This window comes from Hemibagrus wyckioides, linkage group LG07, assembly GCF_019097595.1.
Source record: "Hemibagrus wyckioides isolate EC202008001 linkage group LG07, SWU_Hwy_1.0, whole genome shotgun sequence".
NCBI classification, from domain to species: Eukaryota; Metazoa; Chordata; class Actinopteri; order Siluriformes; family Bagridae; genus Hemibagrus; species Hemibagrus wyckioides.
The window spans coordinates 13,876,366-13,897,306 of NC_080716.1; the positions used below are offsets into that span (position 1 = coordinate 13,876,366).

The 20,941-nt window shown below is 39.2% G+C and overlaps 2 protein-coding genes across 4 annotated transcripts in view; both read left to right on the forward strand.

Annotated features, from left to right (window-relative positions):
* The window catches only part of dennd4c (DENN/MADD domain containing 4C), a 46,848-nt gene extending 34,659 nt beyond the window's left edge, over nt 1-12,189 (forward strand). For 2 of the 3 annotated variants that reach the window (XM_058394851.1, XM_058394850.1), the window contains 18 exons: nt 1,239-1,445; nt 1,605-1,733; nt 2,421-2,568; nt 2,835-2,984; nt 3,482-3,619; nt 3,806-3,943; nt 4,063-5,144; nt 5,408-5,600; nt 6,167-6,273; nt 6,445-6,620; nt 6,823-7,008; nt 7,843-8,026; nt 8,129-8,239; nt 8,345-8,482; nt 8,658-8,775; nt 8,922-9,075; nt 9,472-9,536; nt 9,650-12,189. In XM_058394851.1, the coding sequence (XP_058250834.1) occupies nt 1,239-1,445; nt 1,605-1,733; nt 2,421-2,568; nt 2,835-2,984; nt 3,482-3,619; nt 3,806-3,943; nt 4,063-5,144; nt 5,408-5,600; nt 6,167-6,273; nt 6,445-6,620; nt 6,823-7,008; nt 7,843-8,026; nt 8,129-8,239; nt 8,345-8,482; nt 8,658-8,775; nt 8,922-9,075; nt 9,472-9,536; nt 9,650-9,786 (3,561 nt within the window). In that variant the 3' untranslated portion in view covers nt 9,787-12,189. The remainder of the gene's footprint in view (nt 1-1,238; nt 1,446-1,604; nt 1,734-2,420; nt 2,569-2,834; nt 2,985-3,481; nt 3,620-3,805; nt 3,944-4,062; nt 5,145-5,407; nt 5,601-6,166; nt 6,274-6,444; nt 6,621-6,822; nt 7,009-7,842; nt 8,027-8,128; nt 8,240-8,344; nt 8,483-8,657; nt 8,776-8,921; nt 9,076-9,471; nt 9,537-9,649) is intronic. The other variant, XM_058394853.1, reaches the window with a different exon arrangement.
* Nucleotides 12,190-13,024: 835 nt separating this feature from the next.
* On the forward strand, nt 13,025-20,892 carry acer2 (alkaline ceramidase 2). The gene is made up of 6 exons (XM_058394855.1): nt 13,025-13,494; nt 13,679-13,793; nt 15,287-15,428; nt 15,563-15,700; nt 18,728-18,865; nt 19,054-20,892. Exons 1-6 carry the CDS (start codon nt 13,390-13,392, stop codon nt 19,238-19,240), a joined length of 825 nt encoding a protein of 274 aa, XP_058250838.1. The 5' UTR covers nt 13,025-13,389; the 3' UTR covers nt 19,241-20,892.
* Nucleotides 20,893-20,941: the final 49 nt, after the last annotated feature.

A 20,941-nucleotide genomic window follows, 5' to 3' on the forward strand; every position in this document is an offset into this window, starting at 1 on the left:
GTCCCAGTATTTTGCAATCATAAAAATGAATGCCAAATCAAGCAAACTCCATGATATTCAGAGGAGATTTTTCACATTTTTCTGCAGATTTAAGTTAAGATGTGTCGTTTGATATCCTCACAACACACGTTCAGCCAAAGCCCTCTTCGATTTATGTGTATCGAACAAGAGCTTGCTAATTCAGACAGGTGGAGATGCAGGAATAGGACAAATCTTTTGTTCCATGTGAGTGTATATTTATTTTGGCCTGCACATTCAGCTGGTAATGGAACGGTGATTCAATAGAGGTCAATGCTTGTGCTTGCCATCATGAGATATACTTCTACCTTGACGCACCCATTAATTGTGCACAATCTGACCAATAATATAAAAAAAAATTTTTTTAAATAAGGTAAAAATCAATAAACAGATGCAGTAACAGAGTTCATATGCCCTGAAAGAGGCCTGTAAACTTTCATTTGTTCATTTGAAAAGGAGAGCTGTTAAGGAAGTACAGACCTACATGTAAAGAAACACACACACACCTGTGCTTAGCTTTTTTTCCCCAATATTGCAGTGTTATGTATTTGAACACCTTTGATTCCCATGCATATGCATAATACTCAAAGCTAAATGGAAAGGAGATAGCTTGAGTGAGCAGTAGCTCATTGTTTCTTTTCTCACCTCATCTCCCCTTCTGCTGATCTGTAGATGCTTAAATCAACATCGAAGGTGACCTAAACACAAGTGGAAATAGTTGTATCTGAATTTGGGTAGATTTTTTTGTATTTCTTCTTGTCTCTGGTCCTCGGTCGTTTGGACTCTCATGTTCATTGACTCTCTCCATTTGAACACAAAGACACAAGCAGCTGGGTGGAGCAGCAGGATATTGATGTATTGAAGGACAACGGATGCTACATCAGCAACAAGTGTCCCAGTGTGTCAAGGGTCTCTGAAGAAAGTCGATTTTTATTTTTAGGCCATTGTTGAACACAGTAGAACAGGCGCACTCCGTTTACTGAAGATTTTCGTTAACTTGGAATATACTTGCATTACTGGACAGGGGCTTGGTGTGTTATATGAACTAACCTTAATAAACCAGCGTGAACTGATTAATTAATTGAGTGAAATTTTGTCACCTGATTAAGCCTGTGGTTTGAAAAGAATTTATATTTGCTTCACTTGATATGATATGGATATAATAACCTAATACTGCATAGTATTACATTTTCTTTTGTTCTGTTTTTGTCTTGTCATAGGAAGTCAAGCTGGCCTACAAGATGGCAAAACGCTTCTATAAGAACCCTCAGCTGTGGGCAAAGTGTCTGTTAAGCCACTGCTATAGCCTGTGGTTTATCTGCCTGCCCGCAGGCATTCGTTTGGCTCACTCCAAACCCCGTGCCATGCAGCAAGCGCTTGATGTCTTGCTCAAGATGAGGAGCTCTGAGGTGGAGGTGCTGGATGAGGTTGGTTTATATTTAACGGGGCTAAAAATTTGTGTAAAATCAACTAATGTCAAATTTAGAGAAAGCATTTCTGGTGTTATTATCTAATACATTGTTGTCACTGATGTATAAAACATGTTATTGAATTGTAAAGGAAGATTAATGGTGTGTCTCTGGCAGGTGTGTTACCGTGTGGTAATGCAACTGTGCGGTCTGTGGGGAATGCCTGTCATGGCCGTGCTCGTACTAATGGAGATGAAGAAGGCTGGTGTTGAGGCTAATGCCATCACTTATGGATACTACAACAAGGTAATGAAGTGCATTCATCTGTCTAACAGCCCAGGAAACACACACACACACACACACTGGTATTTATAGATACTCGGTCAAATACTGACACATTAACCATGTACAAGGTGGGACATATTTATTTACTCATATACACTGTGAGGCAAAAATAGTACAAAGCAAAAATAATTTTAGAGTTCTGTGTAGAATTCTTCCAGTTTTGATTAAACAGTATCCGAATCATATCCAATTTGTTGCACGTTAAGGTACATTTATTTTAAATCAATAGCATCATGTTAACAGTCTACTGTTGCTACAACAAATTTCTGTCCCTAAAACAGCAGTATCAGTAGAATCTCTTGGTTACAGATGAATTGCTGTGCAGTATGTTAGTATAAACTGATGGTCCAAATGCAGAAACAAAATTTGAATTACAAAATATCCTAAACACAGTTTCAAGTTTAGCATTTCAAATCGTTTTCACATTCAAACTTTGTATCAGCTTCCATAATACACCAAACAGTCCAGGCCGATATTTTTGGTAAATTTTTGTTTAGCATGAATCATGCAGAGCAATAAACTCTCCCAACCTTCTTTTTTTTTCCTCTGCTAAGGGGAAAATGTTAAATACAGGATGTGTCACCATGGAAAAAAAAATTGTTATGGTTACGCTGACCTGTTTGTGCGTGTGTGGCTGTGTGTATGCAGGCTGTCCTAGAGAGCCCTTGGCCTAGTCGAAATCGCAGCGGCCGCTTCATGTGGACTAAACTGAGGAACGTGGTACGAGGGGTGGCTCAGTTCAAACAGGCTGTGCGGGGGGAAGTTCAGTCAAAAAGAGCTCCTCCTATTACAGCAGGTAAGAGGAAGATCACATCACTAGTATCAGTTTTACAGTTTTGGTTTGTTTTTGTTTTTTTTGTTTTTTTAAAGTAAGCTGACCACTACTTTCCTAGAGTACTGAGAATGATCAGGTTACTTCAGCTGGACAAGGTTTTATTAAAAAAAAAACAAAAAAAAAACCGGCCACTATTAACTATGCGTCACATGTGGCTATGGACAAACAATGTGTGTACTTAAAAGTGATTAGAATGCACGTTATTGAGGACTGTTCTTGGTCTACAGTCGTGTCTCTGGACGCAATAGCAGATGGTGACGGGGACAGACTCAGCCACTGCAGCGCCGACAGCGCCAGTGAAGCTAACGGAGAAGAGCACACACTCTTCTCACATGGTCTGATTGTGGGAGACAAAAATGGGAGTCAGTGTAGTACAGGTAATGCCCAGCAAAATAGACATATACATACTCACACGCTCACACGCACATTTGCACAAACAACTAGTATGCACACCTCATGCTTTAGTTCTCGGTTTCAGTTCAATTCTGCAACTCTTCCAGCTGCTTTTAGCATACACTTTATTATTCAGTATTTTTACTAAGCAGAAGTGCATCATGAACCTCATTTGCAACATTATTAAGCTCAACTGGCTCACATGGGTAGATTTTGCAGTTCAGTAACACACCTTAATCCTTAATTTTAAGGAAATAATCTTTTAAAATATTCCTTTTGTACTATATTGTTTCATGTGAGAGGATGTTGTTGATATTTTGCTGTGGTCGATGTTTTTATCTTTACTTTGCTGTAGTTTAGTTTATTACACAGACTAATTGCAAACCCATGTGGCTGCCCAGTTTTCTACCAGAGCACCAGAGCTGCTGTGAAAGACTGGTGCTTCACATCTATAAGGTTTTTTTTTTTTCTTACATTTTAGGAGGACAGTCTGACCAAGGTTATGGTTCTAAGGATGAGCTCCATCAGGACTCTACAGATGCTTGTAAAGCTGCAGCATTTCCTCTCTCTGATGATGACCTAGCCAACAAGAGCAAAACAGTAAAGAGCCAACAGAATGGTAATGCATCATTCACTTCAGTAGTAAATCACTTTTTTTTTCTTGTTCTTTTCTTTTTTTTTTTTTTTTACCATTTGAAATCATTGTTATTCATAGCTTGTTTTTTGCTCCCAGCTTTGCTTAGACTGTATGAGTGGTTTTAGAAGATGAGTTTGTTTCATGTGCTTGTTCTCTGGCTTTGTTTAGTTGAGGACATTGCTGGCTCTGTGGATAGTGCTATGGCTGTATCAGAGCCTCCCAGTCCTGCTGAAACTACACCTCCTACAGCCAGCATTGTCAAACAATCCAACAGCTTTGACAAAACCATGTGTAGAAAGGACTCGGGTAAGCCTAATATTAGAAAATATTTTTTGTGCAAAGGTTTTAACGTAAGCTACTCAGAAAGAATATTAATAAAACATCTTTCTGAACATAATTGCCATGTCTCGTGTGAACTGTTTTAGGTGGGAAACTCTTCACTGCTCACAGTAAGACTGAGGACATTGCCCTGCCAGAGGATGAAGGCACTACAAACCCAGACTCGACCCAAAGCAGCCAGCAGCAGAGGGCCAAAGCTTTCGCAGAGCGTAGCTGCAGTTTTACGGCAGAGAGTAGAGCTGGCATGTTGCTAAAGAAGAGCAGTCTGGAGTTGAGTGTGGACCACATGGGCGCAGATGCCAAAATCCTCGCTGCTGCTTTTTCTGGTGGCAAGACTCCTCCTCCTACTACAGTCTCAGCTCCTGTCTTTAGTGACCTAGGGATGGAACCTATTGTAAGCTCTGGCCTTGAGGACACGGTTGATGAGAAGATGGAGTTAATCAGTTTGGATGATAAAACTGATGAAGACAAGGGCAAGAAGGAAAAGGTGGCTGAGGAAGTAATGTCTAAGGGTAGTGCCGAAGGAATAGAAAGAAGTGTGAGCAACTCCTCATCATCCTCTAAGGCAGCAGAGAGAGAGGATGTAGAAATAGGGGCAGATCCTCTTTCCTTGCTAGTCTCAGAAAGCGAAGAAGCGGCGTCCATTCAGAGCCAAGAATCTGCACGCCTTGTCCCGCCAGTGGTGTCACGAAACCTCGCTGACGAAATTGAGATGTACATGAACCTGAAGAGCCCATTAGGAGCAAAGGCCTCCAGCATGGAACTGCACCAGGAGGACCAGAGTAAAGTTGATCAGACGGACTCTCCTGCCTGTAAGCAGTCCTTGGGGCGAAGGTCTAGCCTCCCTGCAGGCCCAGTAAAAGCCCCAGATTCACTGGAAACCCCTAAACGAAGCCCTGCTGTCACACGCTCCAAGACTTTTGCAATCAAATCCCTGAAGACCCCTAGCAGTGAGGGTCAAAGGTCATCATCTCTGACTGCACTAGTGAGGTCATCCCAGAGCGGATCTTTAGGCTCTGTCATCAACTCCATCTCGGGTATCAAGATGGACGCCTTGCTTTCAGGACCTAAAGTGGATATGCTCAAGTCTGGCATGAAGCAAGCAGCTAACGTAGCCAGTAAAGTGTGGGGTGCCGTGGCCTCTGCCTACTCCTATTCAGATGATGAGGTGAGCTGGAGGTTATTTTACTGTGGGAGAAATAAAATGGAGACAAATTACTACACCGAAGGGGTCGTATAATAGAATCAGTGGTTTTTCAGTCTTGGTCTACAGAGAGGCGGGTTTACTGACAATATATTGATTTTTAGACTGATGGAAGGAGCTCTCTATGGGCAATTTAATAATTATAATGAACTTATTTATGGATATGAAATTGTGCTGCATTTCTAAGAATGATTCATGTTATCATACTAATTCTTTGCTGCTTGCAGGAGGAGCATAGTCAGCCTGGAGACAGCTTCCCTGCTCGACTGGAGGAGCAGCTGATGTGTGGAGATGGAACAGAGAGCACCATGCCCAGAGGACTGATGCCCAACCTGGCCTCCAATGGCCTCACACACAGCAACACCAGTCTGGGCAGCAGCAGTGGGAGCAGTGAAACTGGCCGGGCACAACACACTGTGTGTGAGTGAAACACACACACAAAGGGTTATCAGATGACTGCTCAGTGGAAAAAGGCTTTTTGTTGTATACACACAGAACCAGAAGATTTTTCATCAGAATTTTTTTTAATAAAACTTCCGCTGCAGTATCTACCAACATGAATTATGCTGCTCAGCTCAGGAAATTAAACATGGCTGTTCTGTTGCCTTGTAGTCCATACTGAACTTGAGCACCCCACTTGAATTTAGTTACTGTTCTTGGCAAGGTACTGAGGATGTATGTGTGCAGCTATAAATAGTGCAGTTAGTGTTGACCAGTTAAATGAAATCTCACAGAAATACAGTGATCAATGACTGTCTAAAGTCACTGTTTAGCTTAAGTTTTACATTCGATATAGCCAACATTCTTATCCAGAGTGCTTTACAGAAGTGTATAGATATCTCTTTCGAAAAACTATGTTCAAGCTAATACAAATAGGCCATGAGATAATACCATAAAGAGTAATAAAGAGGGTTTTGTTTCTTTGTTTGATTTAAATAAGCTGGGCTGATTTTATGACACCATGACCGCTCCTCTTTGTTTTACAGCCATGAATCCTGGCAGAAGTGCAAGGGGAGTGGACTCGGAGAGATCTGAGCAGGGCTCCTCTCATCATGCCAGCACTTCCAGCATCTATCAGAACTGTGCTTTAGAGGTGAGAGCAGCGCCCTCTGCTGAGCACTCTGCATTCTTAAGTTCCTTTACCCTCTTATTGCTTTTACATTAGAAAGTACATGAGCATCTGAAGTAACTTAGTAGTTTTATTCTGTACATTGTTCCAAGGTGACGTTTTGTAATACAGCAGTGATGTGTTTTCTTCCCGTAGGTGCTAATGTCGAGCTGTTCTCAGTGTCGCTCCTGTGAGGTTCTGGTGTATGATGAGGAGATCATGGCAGGTTGGACAGCAGACGACTCCAACTTGAACACAACATGTCCTTTCTGCAACAATTCTTTCCTGCCTTTGCTGCATGTAGAGTTCCATGATCTGCGCCCTCAGTCTGGGTGAGAAAGATGAACAATCGGTTGACAAGCAAAAAATACACAATAGCAAGACTAACAATAGAAAGCAAAAAAAGAAATGTTATTATTTCACTTTAATTGGTGTTTTTCATACAAAATTGTTCCTTGTTCAGTGTGACTTCAGCAGTACAACGTTATTCACGGTTTGAACATTCACATTGTTCTTGTATATCTGTGAACCCAGGTTCTATGTGACCAGCACCTCAGGAGACAGTATCCACAGTGGCAGCACTCAGCCTACAGCCTCCAGCTCCGAGGTAAAGGTGGGCAGCCCCAGTGACCCTGCTGACCTCATCAGCTTCTCTGAATCCCCTGAGAACAAGGAGGAGAGTGAAGGGACACTGACCTACCAGCCTGGAACACAGAAAGCGTATGCTGTTTTCTTACTTATGTCAGATGTATAAAGATGGGTAGTATTTTAAGATATTAAAGTATCGATTTAATGTTTGGTGAGGGCGCACACATACGCATATAAGAATGTTAAATGCATCCCTGAAATATTAATGCTTTTAAGTATATATTAAACAAAATTTCACAAACATTTTGCATTATTTATTATACATTAATATATAATTAAACATTTTTTAAAACATTAAACATAGTAGAATATAGACTGAGTGAAATTAAACGTTTGCTCCATTTTACTGCTGCGAGAGAGAATTTATTACCACTAAATGAAACATTGATTTGACATTTACTTGAACCTGATATTCATTTAATCTAAATGTAAAGGTTTCTGCAGCCATTTTCCACAAATTCCCAGATTTCCACACGATTTCCCTGTGTAGATTTCAGTTATTTTCCTTGCACCACACTAAATCTTGCTGTGTGTGTGAAAGTGAGTGAATACGCATGTCTGACACAACCCCAGTGATGTGGTATAGTGTATGCTGCTGGAAAATGAGACATGCCATTTTGTTATTGTTTTAGCTCACAGCACCACATCTATTTAACAAGCTGTAATTTTAGACCTAATTTTAAACAAGGTACGGTTTACAAACTCTTTTTGCCACGTATCAAAATGATTACGTCCATCCTGCAGCATTTAAATAATCATTTGCTCTAAATTGACTGATTGGTGATTCTGAATGCCAGTAACACTAATGTAATGCTGCTACTGCAAAGATAGTCTGTACCCTACCTTCCTTCCTAAACATTGTTATTTCTGTATAGAAGTGTTTTAAAACTCTTTGTATTTCCACAGACTTGTGCCAGAGCCTGTGATTGCGGACCCTCTGGGCCTGCTGGAGAGGCAGGCAGAGAAACGCAGCACATCTCTGACTCGAAGTAACAGCGTGGGCGGGCCTCTACAGAGCCTGGACTCCATCCAGCGGCCCAATCATGGAGTGTCCACCACCAGCCTGCCCAATAGCCTGCAGGAAGTTGTGGTATGGGTTGCTGGCAGTTCTGTTGTTAGCTTTGTCAATAACAACTAGTGTTTAAAATGCTGAAGAGATAAAAATAAACTGAATCATCTTTTCATATCGTAGGATACATTGGGTCAGAAGCGTCCCAACCCAATGCCAGTCTCAGTGCCTTACCTGAGCCCACTGGTGTTGAGGAAAGAGCTGGAGTCCTTACTAGAAAATGAGGGAGATCAGGTACATGTTCCTAAACAAATGTTTCATTAAGACTTTACTGAGGTTAAATTACTCAAGATTCTATATTGGTGCAATTTATCACTTTGTTTATTCTATTTTCTTCAGGTTATCTACACTCAAAAGTTCCTCAGCCAGCACCCTATCCTCTTCTGGAATCTGGTGTGGTATTTCCGCCGGCTGGACCTGCCCAGCATTCTGCCTGGACTCATACTGACCTCCGAACACTGCAACAATGGAGTTCAGGTCACTTAATTATCTTCTAGTTGCCTCTTTTATTAAAAATGCTTATTCATTCCTCTATCTCTAGATGGTGAAGGCATTATTTAACCGAATCCTCAGAACTTCTTCAGTGTTGCTTTGTGGTAAATCTGATTAAAGTGAGAGCTGATGTGGAAATGTGTGTGTCTTGCTGATACAGCTGCCTCAGACATCCCTGCCACAAGACAGTAAGCAAGTATATGTGCAGTTGCTGTGGGACAACGTGAACCTCCACCAGGAGCCCACTGAGCCTCTCTACCAGCTCTGGAGGACCTTCTGTAAGCACTACAGGACAATATAACTATTATTAAGCTTTAATCTGCATCACTATAAGCTAGATGATTATTTTAGATTGCAGTAGTTTGTTGTAGATGAGAATATTGGAAAGGTTTTGAATGATCTTTAACTTTTATCTGCCTGGCAGTGAGGAAGAAGGGCTCTTTGGCTCCCACTGACCACCAGGAGATACGGACCCTCCTCAACAGCATTGTCAGGAACATCCAGACTAATGATGTCTATGGCCCTATAAACCTGCTCCTTAGGGAGATCAAGCGATACCCGGAGGTCAAACGGCAGAGGTCAGAGATCAGTTTACTCACCTTTTCCAATCAAGCATGTATATGGGGGGCATATGATATTCCGTGCCCGTTGTAGATGTGCATGATGGAGTGTTCTTGTTTTCTGCGATTATATTATTCTGTGCTCTTTTAATGAGATATTTGATATGGTAACGCCTGAAAGATTTTTTTTCACAAATTAATTTGAAACAACAAATAGATTTTTAACTTGCTCAGTATGTAATATTTCATACTTTTAAATTGTTTTACTATTTAAAGTAACTCCTATTGTAATGTGTTTTGTATGCTTGTTTATATTTATTTACACTTTACTCCTGCCATGAATTTAGCCCTTGATGCTAACATTCTGTTAAAAATGAAACAACTAACAACTCCTGATCATCTTCTTATCTATAGGAGTATATACAGACAGATTATGTTCCTTTCGCTTGTGGCCTTGGGAAGGGAGAACATTGATATTGGTGAGTAAATATTGTTATGAAATCTTTTGAGTGTTTTGGAACGTTTTGCTTCTATTTTCTGTTTAAAAGAAACATCTGTTGCATCTCACTATCTTTATATTTTGTATCTACAGAGGCCTATGACCGGGAATATCAACTAGCATTTGATAAGCTGAGTCCAGAGCAGCTGAAAGTGCTCTCTCCTATTGACCGCCCACCCTCCAACAGCGTGCAGTGGTGTGTCAAGTGCTTTGGAGCTCCATTCATATGACCTGGAATATAAAGAGCAATCTCAATTCCCACCAGAAGTCAAGAGTTTGGACATTTGAGACGAGTAGAAGTGCACTCGGTCATCGTAGTGAGAATTTTACTGACCAGTACTGTCAGTCCTCTTGCTTGCACCTTTACCCAACCGTGGTACTTTATCATTCTCTGGATATCCGCTCCAGGCTTAGAGCTTGCTTATTACAGTGTTTGGCAACACTAGCATGTTGCCTATCGATATTTATTGGTGTAAATCTTCACATCTTGATAGCAGCACCTGTTTATTTCCTTGGACCAGTGGTGGTAAAGAGGATGGAACAGTGCTCAGTCCCATATCACTGCCTTGTGTCCATCCAAACCTACCTGTGGAAGAAGTCCAGTGGAAGTAAAGATGTTTTCTTGAGACCAGTGTCCGTGGTCTTGTGCACTTTCAAAATTGATTTATTTTTTTTTTTGTTTAATTTTCATTGTTTGTATATATTTTTTCTATGATGGGATATTCACAATAGACTGCCTTTACAAAGGGATCCTTGACCTATTCTCTCAAGTCAGTCTTAAATGCCAAGCCTATATTATCAATGTGGGTCTTGAGTGTTGCAGTGGGAGGATTAAAGTGTGTGTATGTGCGTACATAGCGGTGTGTGTGTGTGCTCGTGCAGTTGTAAAATTAGATCGTCATTCATTAAGAAGACTGTGGCAGCAGACAATCAGATTTTGTCCTGAACAAGGTAACATTAATGAGATCAGGTTCTGTAATGGACAGTAAAGTACTTTTACTGGAAGCTAGCTTTTATGCACCTTTGGACCTTACATGTAAATTTAAAGCTACTTGTGTTGTAGAGTAAAATGATGAACATGTTGGGAGTATAACTACTGAAAAGAAAGAATTATCCTTCATTTATTCAGACATTCTCGTCTTGAATAAAGTCCTGATATTTTGACATCACAATCCCTTTACAATGTACATGTTCTTGAACAGTCCAGAACTATAGAATGAATGTACAATATCTCAAATATTTTTATCTGCATTTTCTTTTAATATTATTATTAACATTTAATGCTGTTGCTCAATACAAATACATTTTCATTTTCTGTCTCAAGTCTTAAATTTCATGTTGCTTAAATTTCAGAGTGACCTCTAGGCAACAATACTTAATTCTCTTAAGAAAATATGATCATTCAGCAAATCGCAGTAGTTCTAGTGCCTTTTTAGTTAGGGAAGGTAGGTTTTACTACTAATAAATTAACATAGTGCAATCAGTCTGCCTTAATTTATTTATCTTTATCATTTCATATCCTTTTATTGTGTGATTATTTGAAAGCTCATGTAAAGACAAATAGTGTCCCATGGTTTTTATCCTTGTAATATAATCCAGGGTTGTTTGGGGCAAGTTTGAGTCTATTACATTGAGCTGTGCAGTGATGCACATGTATAAAGATGATTTGTGAATTGTAATCCAATAACCACTGTTCCTAGCAAACAAAAATTTGAGTATAACGCATGTAAATTAGTAATATTTTTTTTTCCCATGAGAAATTAATATTTTGGTAGTGGGGGTTTTGTAGTATTCAAATGAAAGCTTGAGAAACAATCGCTTGTCGTAAGAATGTAAGAATGAAAAGGCAGTATGTGTGGACCGCTTTGATTCGAATGTATTGAATGTATTCCTGAAGGCGTATGGGACGGTGAGAGGACATGGTTTCTGCTCTGTTGTTTACACATTTGTAACATTTGTAAGCAAACTAATCATAGATTAATCCCAGTGTTTATGTGAAATATGAATGTGATATTTTACTCACTGTAGTCAGAGTTGACCTGAGATCAAACACTGTAATACTGCATCCTGAATATGGTCATAAGTGTAGATGAGACTGATCCAGGATCAGCACATATCGAACCATCTTCATACGGATTCAAGTCAGTAACTTGTGCTATGATTACGTGATTTACCCCTGTCCTAAATCCACAATACAACATTCCAACATAGACGATTCTCAAAGTTCATTGTAATATATCACAGTGTATACTTTTTTTCTTTTTTTTTTGCTAATGACAGAAACCAACCTATTTATGGACAGACTTGTACTTTTGACAGCTGATATTGCTTCATTTTACTGCAGTTAATATTTGAACAACTCCCTTTTCCTGTTTGTTTAGCCTTGTCCAGTGTCTGGTTATGTACACAAATGCAGAACTGATGTTGTTCTGTTAAATGTATCCTGGTAGTGTTATGTTAAAGGAAACACACAAGGATTATGTCTGCATTAAAATGTCTAGCGGGTGAATATGTCTGAAAAAAATGAAAAGATCCAGGACTCCTAGTGTCTAACCCCTAGTGTCCTGTGAAATGGGTATGAGTTTGTACAGCTTTATGTTGTTCTCCAATAAACATGTTTTGTCGTAAGTGAAGGCTTTTCCTTGTTTAGTAATTTAACCCTTATTTGGGGGAAAGACTAGAAATTCATGCACTACTTGGGTATCAAATCCCCATGCATGTTAGGGCATAGTATTTTGTTAATAAATGTTTGAGTCAGTGTAATTATGACCTCTCAAAACAAGATTATATATTTATATAAAAATAATTGTTTTTCAGTAAACTGTTCATTTGTCAGAAAGGTGGTAAAGATAATGTCAACAATTATCTTTATATATTTTAACGTAAACTTTATCAAGTGTCATTTACAGTGTTAAAATGCCCAAGATCTCTATAAACATTTGAACCCTTAGGTCCAGGATTAAGAAAAAGACCATTCTCTTGAGAGGAAGAGAGTGTCATGATTTTTATATCTTGGTTAGGATGAAATAGGAGTATCTGTGTGGGGCTGTGACATTTTGTATTTAAAAGAAACTTTTGGGGACAGATTGTACTTAAAAACGCCTAGCAATATTAGGTTTAAATGTAGCATAACATTAAATAGATGCACTAATAATCAGTGCAATGTCCTGAACAAGTATAGCAAGCCAAACGTGTGTGTAGTCTATTCATTGTTTCCCTTCTCAAAAAGAATTTGTTAGCAATGTCAGCACGTGACTCAGTAAACAGGCTTAAATGGCTATATATGGTGCCTGGATGCTTAATGACTTCCTGTTGCACGTACATCCAGATCTGGTATTTGACTAAGGATATGCTGCTCTTTGTGTATGTTTTGCACATTCCTTTATGTTAAGACAACCTACAAACTTTGCCACAACAACAACTACCTGCTGCTGGCACGAGGCAAAAGCAGGAAACGGGGGAGCTCGCTAACGTCAGTGCGCATGCGCAGATCACACGTCGCTTGTGTTGTTATCGTGAGTAAAGTGGGAGCTCGTCTTGGTGAGTTGGACTTACTTTGTGCTGGACACAAATATGACAAGACCGGACGAGTCGCCTGAACGCACAGCAGAACGGAGCAAGACGGAAAGGCGGATTAGAAAGAGTTTAAATCCCTCGACGTCGGAGCTGTTAACGCAAAACTCTCCGCTCTCTTTGTGTGAAGCTATTTAACCGAGTGTGTGCTGTCTGTCTGTCTGTCTGTCAGTCAATCAACTCACACCAGCTGAGAACAAGCGGATTGTTTATCTGACCAAGCGCGAGACCGTGTGTGTCGGTGCGCGCGTGATCAAGACATGAGTGTCCCTTTGTGGGATCAGCTCCAGGCTGGGAGCTCAGAGGTGGACTGGTGTGAAGGGAATTATCTCATCTATCCAGGAATAGCGGAGTTTTATAACACGGTACGACTCTCCTTCACACTTTCCAGTCGTTAATCGATTCGTTAATGCTACAAAGTTTACATTAAGCTGCACTTCACCGTCTAAGCTGTAGTTAAATATAGACTCCACAGACTGTTGTCCCTGTCATGTCTGCCTTCCAGTTCCCTGACAGTGCCTGTCTTTCTGCATTTCTGTTTCTCTTTAGATAAGCAACTTCTTATTCTTCGTTCTCCCCCCTATTCTGATGTGTCTTTTTCGTCAGTATGCCACGCATTTCAACAGCGGCATCTATCTGATCTGGACACTCCTAGTAGTGGTCGGTAAGTTTTCTGACCTAAAGTAACCTCACTGAGGAACTTTTGCGTGGCTGTGAAAAGCAGAGGTCATAATCTTTTCTTATTCTGCCAGTATAGTCCTGTTATTTTTCTTGTTGTTTTAATTATGAGTGGAGGTTTTTTTGGGGGGGATGTGAGGGTGATGGGAACACAATGGTGCAATAAATTACTCAGATGGGTTTTTACTGGAAATGCTTGGTCTGAGCTTCTGCCAAAACACACCGAGCTGGTAGACTATCTTTGCCATCTTTTGCATGACATGACTCTAGTAACTAGTTGGAGAATTGCTGTTATGGTCTTAAGAATTACTAATGGTCCAAAAGCTTGACCTAAATGTTGTCTTGCTGCTCAGATCAAGTTGTATATTACAGTAAGGGAATGAGGGGAAGTTAAAAATGTTATAAAATCTGTTGTAAGCGTAATGACTCCCAGCGATGTTCCCTTCAATGTACTTTCTCATTCTGAAAATATTTTCATGTCTCAGCTGGGGAAAATGTTCATTTTAAGATGGCCATAAATACACCAGCTTGGCCACTGAGAACAGTGACCTCCTCAGGCTCAGAGAGGAGTTTACTGGAAAATAACAGTCTGCACTAGCTTTCATCTCATTTGCCATTCTCACACTCTCTGACCACACTTTATCAACACTGTGGTTATACTTTTGACTGGTGTCCCTCATGCTGGTTGTGTTTAGGGTTTGAGTAGAGGAAAGGTGGGGTCCATGGGGGGGGGTGTCTGGTCTGGTCTGTCCAAATCATAACACATTCTCAGCCAACTCGGTGCATACGCCAGTCTTTTGATTCATCGGGATGTTTTTTAAAAGCATCATCACTCCAAAAAGTTTGGCAACCTGATTTATTCTTCATGTTTTCATTTTTTACTTAAGAAACATTTCTATTATTTACAGCAGGGTGTATTTATTTAAGGGATTGGACTTTATTTTACAAACTTAAAGGGATAGGACTAATGCTTAAAGTAACAAACAGCAATGTGTTAATTCTGTCCTTACAGGTATATTTATATATTTAAATAAGGCCATATTTGTCTTGTTTGTTCGAGTAAAATGCAGTAACTCAGATGAAAAATGCTGACACATCCATGCAGAATGTCTGAAATGCATTCTTTGGGTTTTTTATTGTGTGCCAGTTCTGAAAGTGTCTAAAAGTCATGACTTTTTAATTGTATCTTAAATAAAATCTTCTTTCTCATACACACTTTCTTAGCAATATATATATATATATATATATATATATATATATATATATATATATATATATATATATCAATCAACAGGTTAATGTAAAAGGTCATTTTTCATTAGTCGGAATTCCTGACAAGCCTTACTACTTCCACTTATGTTTACATGTGTGCAAATGTTTGATGCCCTCTGCTTTCTCAAGAGTGGAAAACCTTTATAGGTCATTTACTGCGTGCTTGGATTGTTTTGGAAAGAGAAACTCTGTGTACATTTTCAACAGGAATTGGCTCCACATATTTCCATGCTACCCTGAGTTTCCTAGGACAGATGCTGGATGAATTAGCAATCCTCTGGGTTCTTATGTGTGCCATTGGCATGTGGTTCCCCAAGAGATACCTGCCTAGGATTTTCAAAAGAGACAGGTGAGATTGACTCGCATCTCGTGGAGAACACTTGTTTAGCAGCCTCATCATTTTCTCATGATTGTATCTATGTTTTATAGCACAACCCCATGTTCATAAATGATGCAGTACACTCTGTTCCTCTGTTTCTCCAGATCAAGGTTTAAAATGGTTGTAGGCATACTCTCTGGCATCACCACGTGTCTGGCCTTCATTAAGCCGTCCATTAACTCGATTTCGTTAATGACACTGGGGGTTCCGTGCACTGCTCTTCTCATCACAGAACTTAAGAGGTCAGTGAGCCTAATGCTTTTCATAAAAAACATCCAGGACATGACATGCCAGGACATGGCATTCCACAGCTTTTCATTACACTTTAGTGTACAGTATGTACCTCAAGTGTTCATTCCCAAGGCATGATGTCATTTCTTCTTTTAGAAGAGGAAGTCTAGTTTTTAATCATCTGATTTGCTCAACTGTGTTTAGCAGCATGTAGAAGGACAGTATGTTCCACTTCTGCTCTGAGACCTCTCATAGTGTCACACAAGAAATTCTTTATTTAGCGGATTGTTTAAGAACAAAACAGAATATTTCATCAGTCTAAACCAAAGAGATGTTTTAATATAGCTGTAGTATGTTCTTCTTGTTGTTGTTTTTTTCCTCCTTGTTTTTTGAGAGATGTTAAAACATGTACTGGGTCAAATATTGACATGCAAATTCCGGAAACCACAGATGTCAGCAGGAAGTATAGTTTCTATATAGTTTCTTTCTGAAATGGTACTCTTAGATGCAACAGTCTTTGCTCTAAACTACTCTTTCTTAAAAAATCATATTCAATTAGGGAACTTCCTGCCTCAGCCCATCCTGTGCCCCTCACTAATCTTCCAGGATTTCCCCCCCTGTTTATAGATTCCCTGGGTTTTCACTAATATACCTTTTTTTGTTAAACATGTTTAATAGTAGAAAGTAATAAGTTAATAGATTAATAACAAGATTGCTTTATCTAAGACATGGAAAGCTGAGGGATTTATCTATCTGTATGACTTACCATCGTAAAATAAGAGGGGTTACAGAACCTAAGTGCCAAGGTGATATATTTTGATATGTATTAATGAACTTTATCAACTTTTTTTTTTGTTCCAGCATTTCTGCCTTTGCTGTTCATTGACTTGCACTCACTCCCTCTCTTGTGGAGTTTTGATTGGCTCAGATGTCCATGTTTCCTCCACTCCCTATGTCTTTTTCCTGATTTCTCACTGCTAGGGCATTTGGCAGACCATAATGTTCCATCATTGTTAGCCCCTCAGGATTTAGTGTCAGTTACTGAAGCCAACACACAGTTGACAACGGAGACTTTACTGGCGCCAACAAGCCTCCTGAAGGGATTTAAGCAAATTCTTACAGGGGTCATGTCCTGGAGTGTCTCCATTGTCTGTTAAGATATAAATCATCTTTGGCTGCTTCATGTTTTCCAGTCATTAAGTAATTTTCTAGAACAGTCTAATCGCATCAGACGATGGAGGTGATGAGTGGGATTTTCTCTGATCGGTGCCAGGCAATTACATGAACATGCAAATAAAAGCTTTCTCGGACGTGTCAGACACCTCCGCGTGTTTTCATAACAAAGTATCAGTATAGTTGATAAAAGCTACAAATCTATTGTGACCTAGTTAACATTACTGTACAGAGACCTGTCTGCTTTTCTCAGTGTGAATGTTTCCCAGGTGCCATCATCGAGTCAGCAGGTTCACAGTATCTGTGCAAGTGTAAGTCACTGACTAAGGCTTAAAACAATGCTGACAGTGTTCCTCAGGATCATCTGACTCTGCAGCAAGAAAAGCTCACACTTCTTCTTCCTAGACATCTGCCTCTGTGCATGACATTTACTTCTGAATAGAACAAGCCTTGAATGTTTCTGTGTCTCTCTCTTTCTGCCCTTTGGTCCTTTAACTGTCACATTTACTTGGATTATGACTTGAATCATGAATTACTTCAATTTCATTTAGTCACATTTGTGTTTTCTGTGGTTGTTAGTCATTTGATGCTTATAATTTGGTAACACCGCTTGACCCGTACTTGATCTGAATGTTTAGAAAACAAAATCCTTCTGTAATAACCAGTACAAACACACACTGACTTAAAATACACAGACCTCCTCTGATCACCTCTGCTTAAGACCTGCTACAGTAGTAATAATTCACTCGGGTAAAAATTAAAGTAGTGAACACAAAATGACTCGAGTAAGAGCAAATAAACTGACTGTTACAAAAAACTAATGACACAATCGTACTGAAAATGCTCTGTGTTTGAGGAATGCATTGTTGAACAATTACGCTAACAAACCAACTGAGTTAGGCTGAAGTCAAATCTTATCATCATTCTTCTGTATGGCTTGTATATTTCAGTACAAAATGTTGTTTCTCCAGCAGTAGGGTACAACACATATCAGTGCTCAAAAAAAGCACAAGTGTGAGACAAGTACAGGATGATTAGCACAGGGAAGAGAACAATAAATACACAGAACATTGGCTGTAAACTAAAACGAAGTGAACGCCTCAACAGCATATAAAGGAAGGTTATTTTGCCAGCTGTTAGGATTTCAGTAGCTTGCTAGGTTCATATGAATTCAAACAGGTTGTGTAGCTATGGGTTATTGAAGTAAAGTTTAGTAAGATGTCTTATTTCAGAATCCCCATGGGTTTTGGTGTGTATAAGTTGCAGATCATTATCACACTATTTCCTCTGAAGCATTTAAAGCTGACAATACCTGATAAACTGAGACAGGTCTCCACTTTCACAAGCATTGCTGCTGCTGACCAAAGCATTTAAGAGCCTGAAGTGTGGTCTTTTTTTTTTCTTTTTTCTTTTTATTGGGTCTCAGAATAACTTGGAAATAATGTCTTTGTTTTTAATTGGTTTACAGACCTCTGGGTTATTTTTCCCTACTCAGCAATGGTAGGGAAATAAAAATAGGGAAGTTGATTTTTTTTTTTTTAATTATTTATAGTTATTTATACTCGAAAAAATTCTCTCACAATGAAGAATGTACTCTTCAATGAACCTTGTAATGGTTATAGTACTTTTATATTAATTTTGTACTGAAACACAGTATGTTGGTGCTCATTTGCCTGTTTTGACAAATGAGTCAGTATTTGTGTACGTTTGTGGAGATAAGAGAGATAAGAAACTTACTCTGGTGAAGATGCAACGTCCAATACGGAGACATTACTTCAAACACTTGTCTTTTTCAAGCAGTGAACAATTCAAACTATTATGGAGCCTTTTGTAAATTTGTGTATTTATGTGTTTGTGTTGTACAGGTGTGAGAACCTCCGTGTGTTTAAGCTGGGCCTCCTCGCTGGACTGTGGTGGACTCTAGCACTCATGTGCTGGATCAGTGACCGTATCTTCTGCGAGATGTGGTCATCTGTAAACTTCCCATACCTCCACTGTGCCTGGTGAGTGCATGGCTCTGTCCACTCTATATGTTATTATAAGTAGCAGAAGCAGAAACACTTGACTGTCTATTTCCTTGGAATGCACATCAATTAGCCGGTAGTGGAGGATAATCACTCTTGATCGAAATAAATAGATATATTTGGATGCTTTTGATAATGAATGAATTTAATCCTGTTTGAATTTGTAGGCACATTCTGATCTGTCTGGCCTCCTACCTTGGCTGTGTGTGCTTCGCTTATTTCGATGCAGCCTCTGAAGCTCCAGAGCAAGGCCCTGTGGTTAAATTCTGGCCCAGTGAGAAGTGGGCCTTCATTGGAGTGCCCTATGTAACCTTGCTTTGTGTTCACCACAAGCAATCCATCAAGGTGACGTGATCAGCCAGCGCTGCTTAGATTATCCGACATCAATGCACTTTTATCGGCTGAGCATTCTTCAGTCTGAGGATTCAGTGGCTCGAAGAACTGTTTTGTTCCTATTAATTTATATACTTCACATTATATATTTATATTCACATTTATTGTTTATATACAAAAATAAAAAAAAAAGAAACTTTTTGTGAATACTGTAGGGACCCGAGCACAAACGAACACAGCTAAACATAGACATTTCTTTTGGTGTGCAGGGGAAATGTGTTCTTATCCCCTAAAAGGTTTTTCAGCAATACAAATAATTCATCCTTCAGCGCACACTGGATTTGAGCATGCATATTAACCAGAGCAAATACTTTCTAATAGTGTGATTAATTACTTCAAGTAGAATTATTTTCATTATTTGAATGTGAAAATGGAAGTGATAAATATTAATGGTGAGCTAAAATCAAGCCATAATTCATCAGTATTCAACCTGTATGAATTATTTTCCTTCAGCATAAAGTCATTTAGGTAGGAACATGAACTTACTGGTCTAATCTTTAGTCATATCTAACTGTGTGAATCCATTGTATGTCTGTGTGAAGGATAACAATGAATGCATTAATACTTTAGCCTGAAGGCAGTTTAACACAAATCGAAGAATGTGAGCCATGTTGTGCTGATGTATTGCACAATGTACAGGGAAAAATATTGCATGAAACTGCATTGTAATAGAGTTTTCTAGCAAAATAGGATGATATTATTAGTGCTTATGTTATTTCTGCTTTATGTGTATACATGTTTCCTGAGGGAATGTGTTTGGGTAAACAAATACATGCTTTGTTGTATGGATGCAGGAAAAGTCTATTTGCAGGTACACCATTCAGCCATAACATTAAAACCACCTGCCTAATATTGTGTAGATCCCTCTTGTGCCACTAAAACAGCTCTGACCCATCTAGGCCTGGACTTCACAAGACCACTGAAGGTGTGCTGTGGTATCTGGCACCAAGATTTCTTTTGGTAGGACACTTTTGGTATGTACTAACCACTGCATTTCAGGAACACCCCACAAGACCTGTTGTTTTAGAGATGCTCTGATGCAGTCATCTAGCCATAATATATTTGACCCTTACGCTTGCTTATTTTTCCTGTTTCCAAAACATCAACATTGAGAACTGACTGATCACTTGCTGTGTAATGAATCCCACCTCTTGTCACCTGTCAGTGGTTTTAATGTTAAGGCTGATTGGCGTGTTATATTCCATTTAATATTAGAGAATGACATTCATGCTCTTGGAAGTCATTGTGCATGACATGATCACATCCTCAACACATTCACTATGAGCCAGGCTTGTAATATATTGCTATGATATTTAAGTGCCACAGCAACAGCATCATCATTTGGAGGCCAAATTGCCTCATTTAGATTGATGTATTGATCTGAAACGGTCTCTCTTGTGAGCGAAAAAAAGACAACTGCACATATAGGACACCGCACAAAACCCAGTGAACTTTTGTCCTCTACTCAAAGGAGACATAAGGACTTATACGGACTGTTTTTGCTTTTTGTAATAAATTAATGATTTTGTAGTATTGCTGTTAAACGATTGTAATTTGTATAAAAATGTTGTTGCCATTTGTTTTATTTATGTAATTAAAATTGTTCAGTATTACTAGCATTGTTTGTTTAATGTAAAGAAATGGAGTATTGCATGTTAAGAG

Excerpts from the sequence above, each read along its gene's own strand:
- acer2 (XM_058394855.1), top strand. The coding sequence starts at position 13,390 with ATGAGTGTCCCTTTGTGGGATCAGCTCCAGGCTGGGAGCTCAGAGGTG. Across the intron at positions 13,794-15,286 it reads GACACTCCTAGTAGTGGTCG|GAATTGGCTCCACATATTTC; the intron begins GTAAGTTTTCTG and ends CATTTTCAACAG. Across the intron at positions 15,429-15,562 it reads AGGATTTTCAAAAGAGACAG|ATCAAGGTTTAAAATGGTTG; the intron begins GTGAGATTGACT and ends CTGTTTCTCCAG.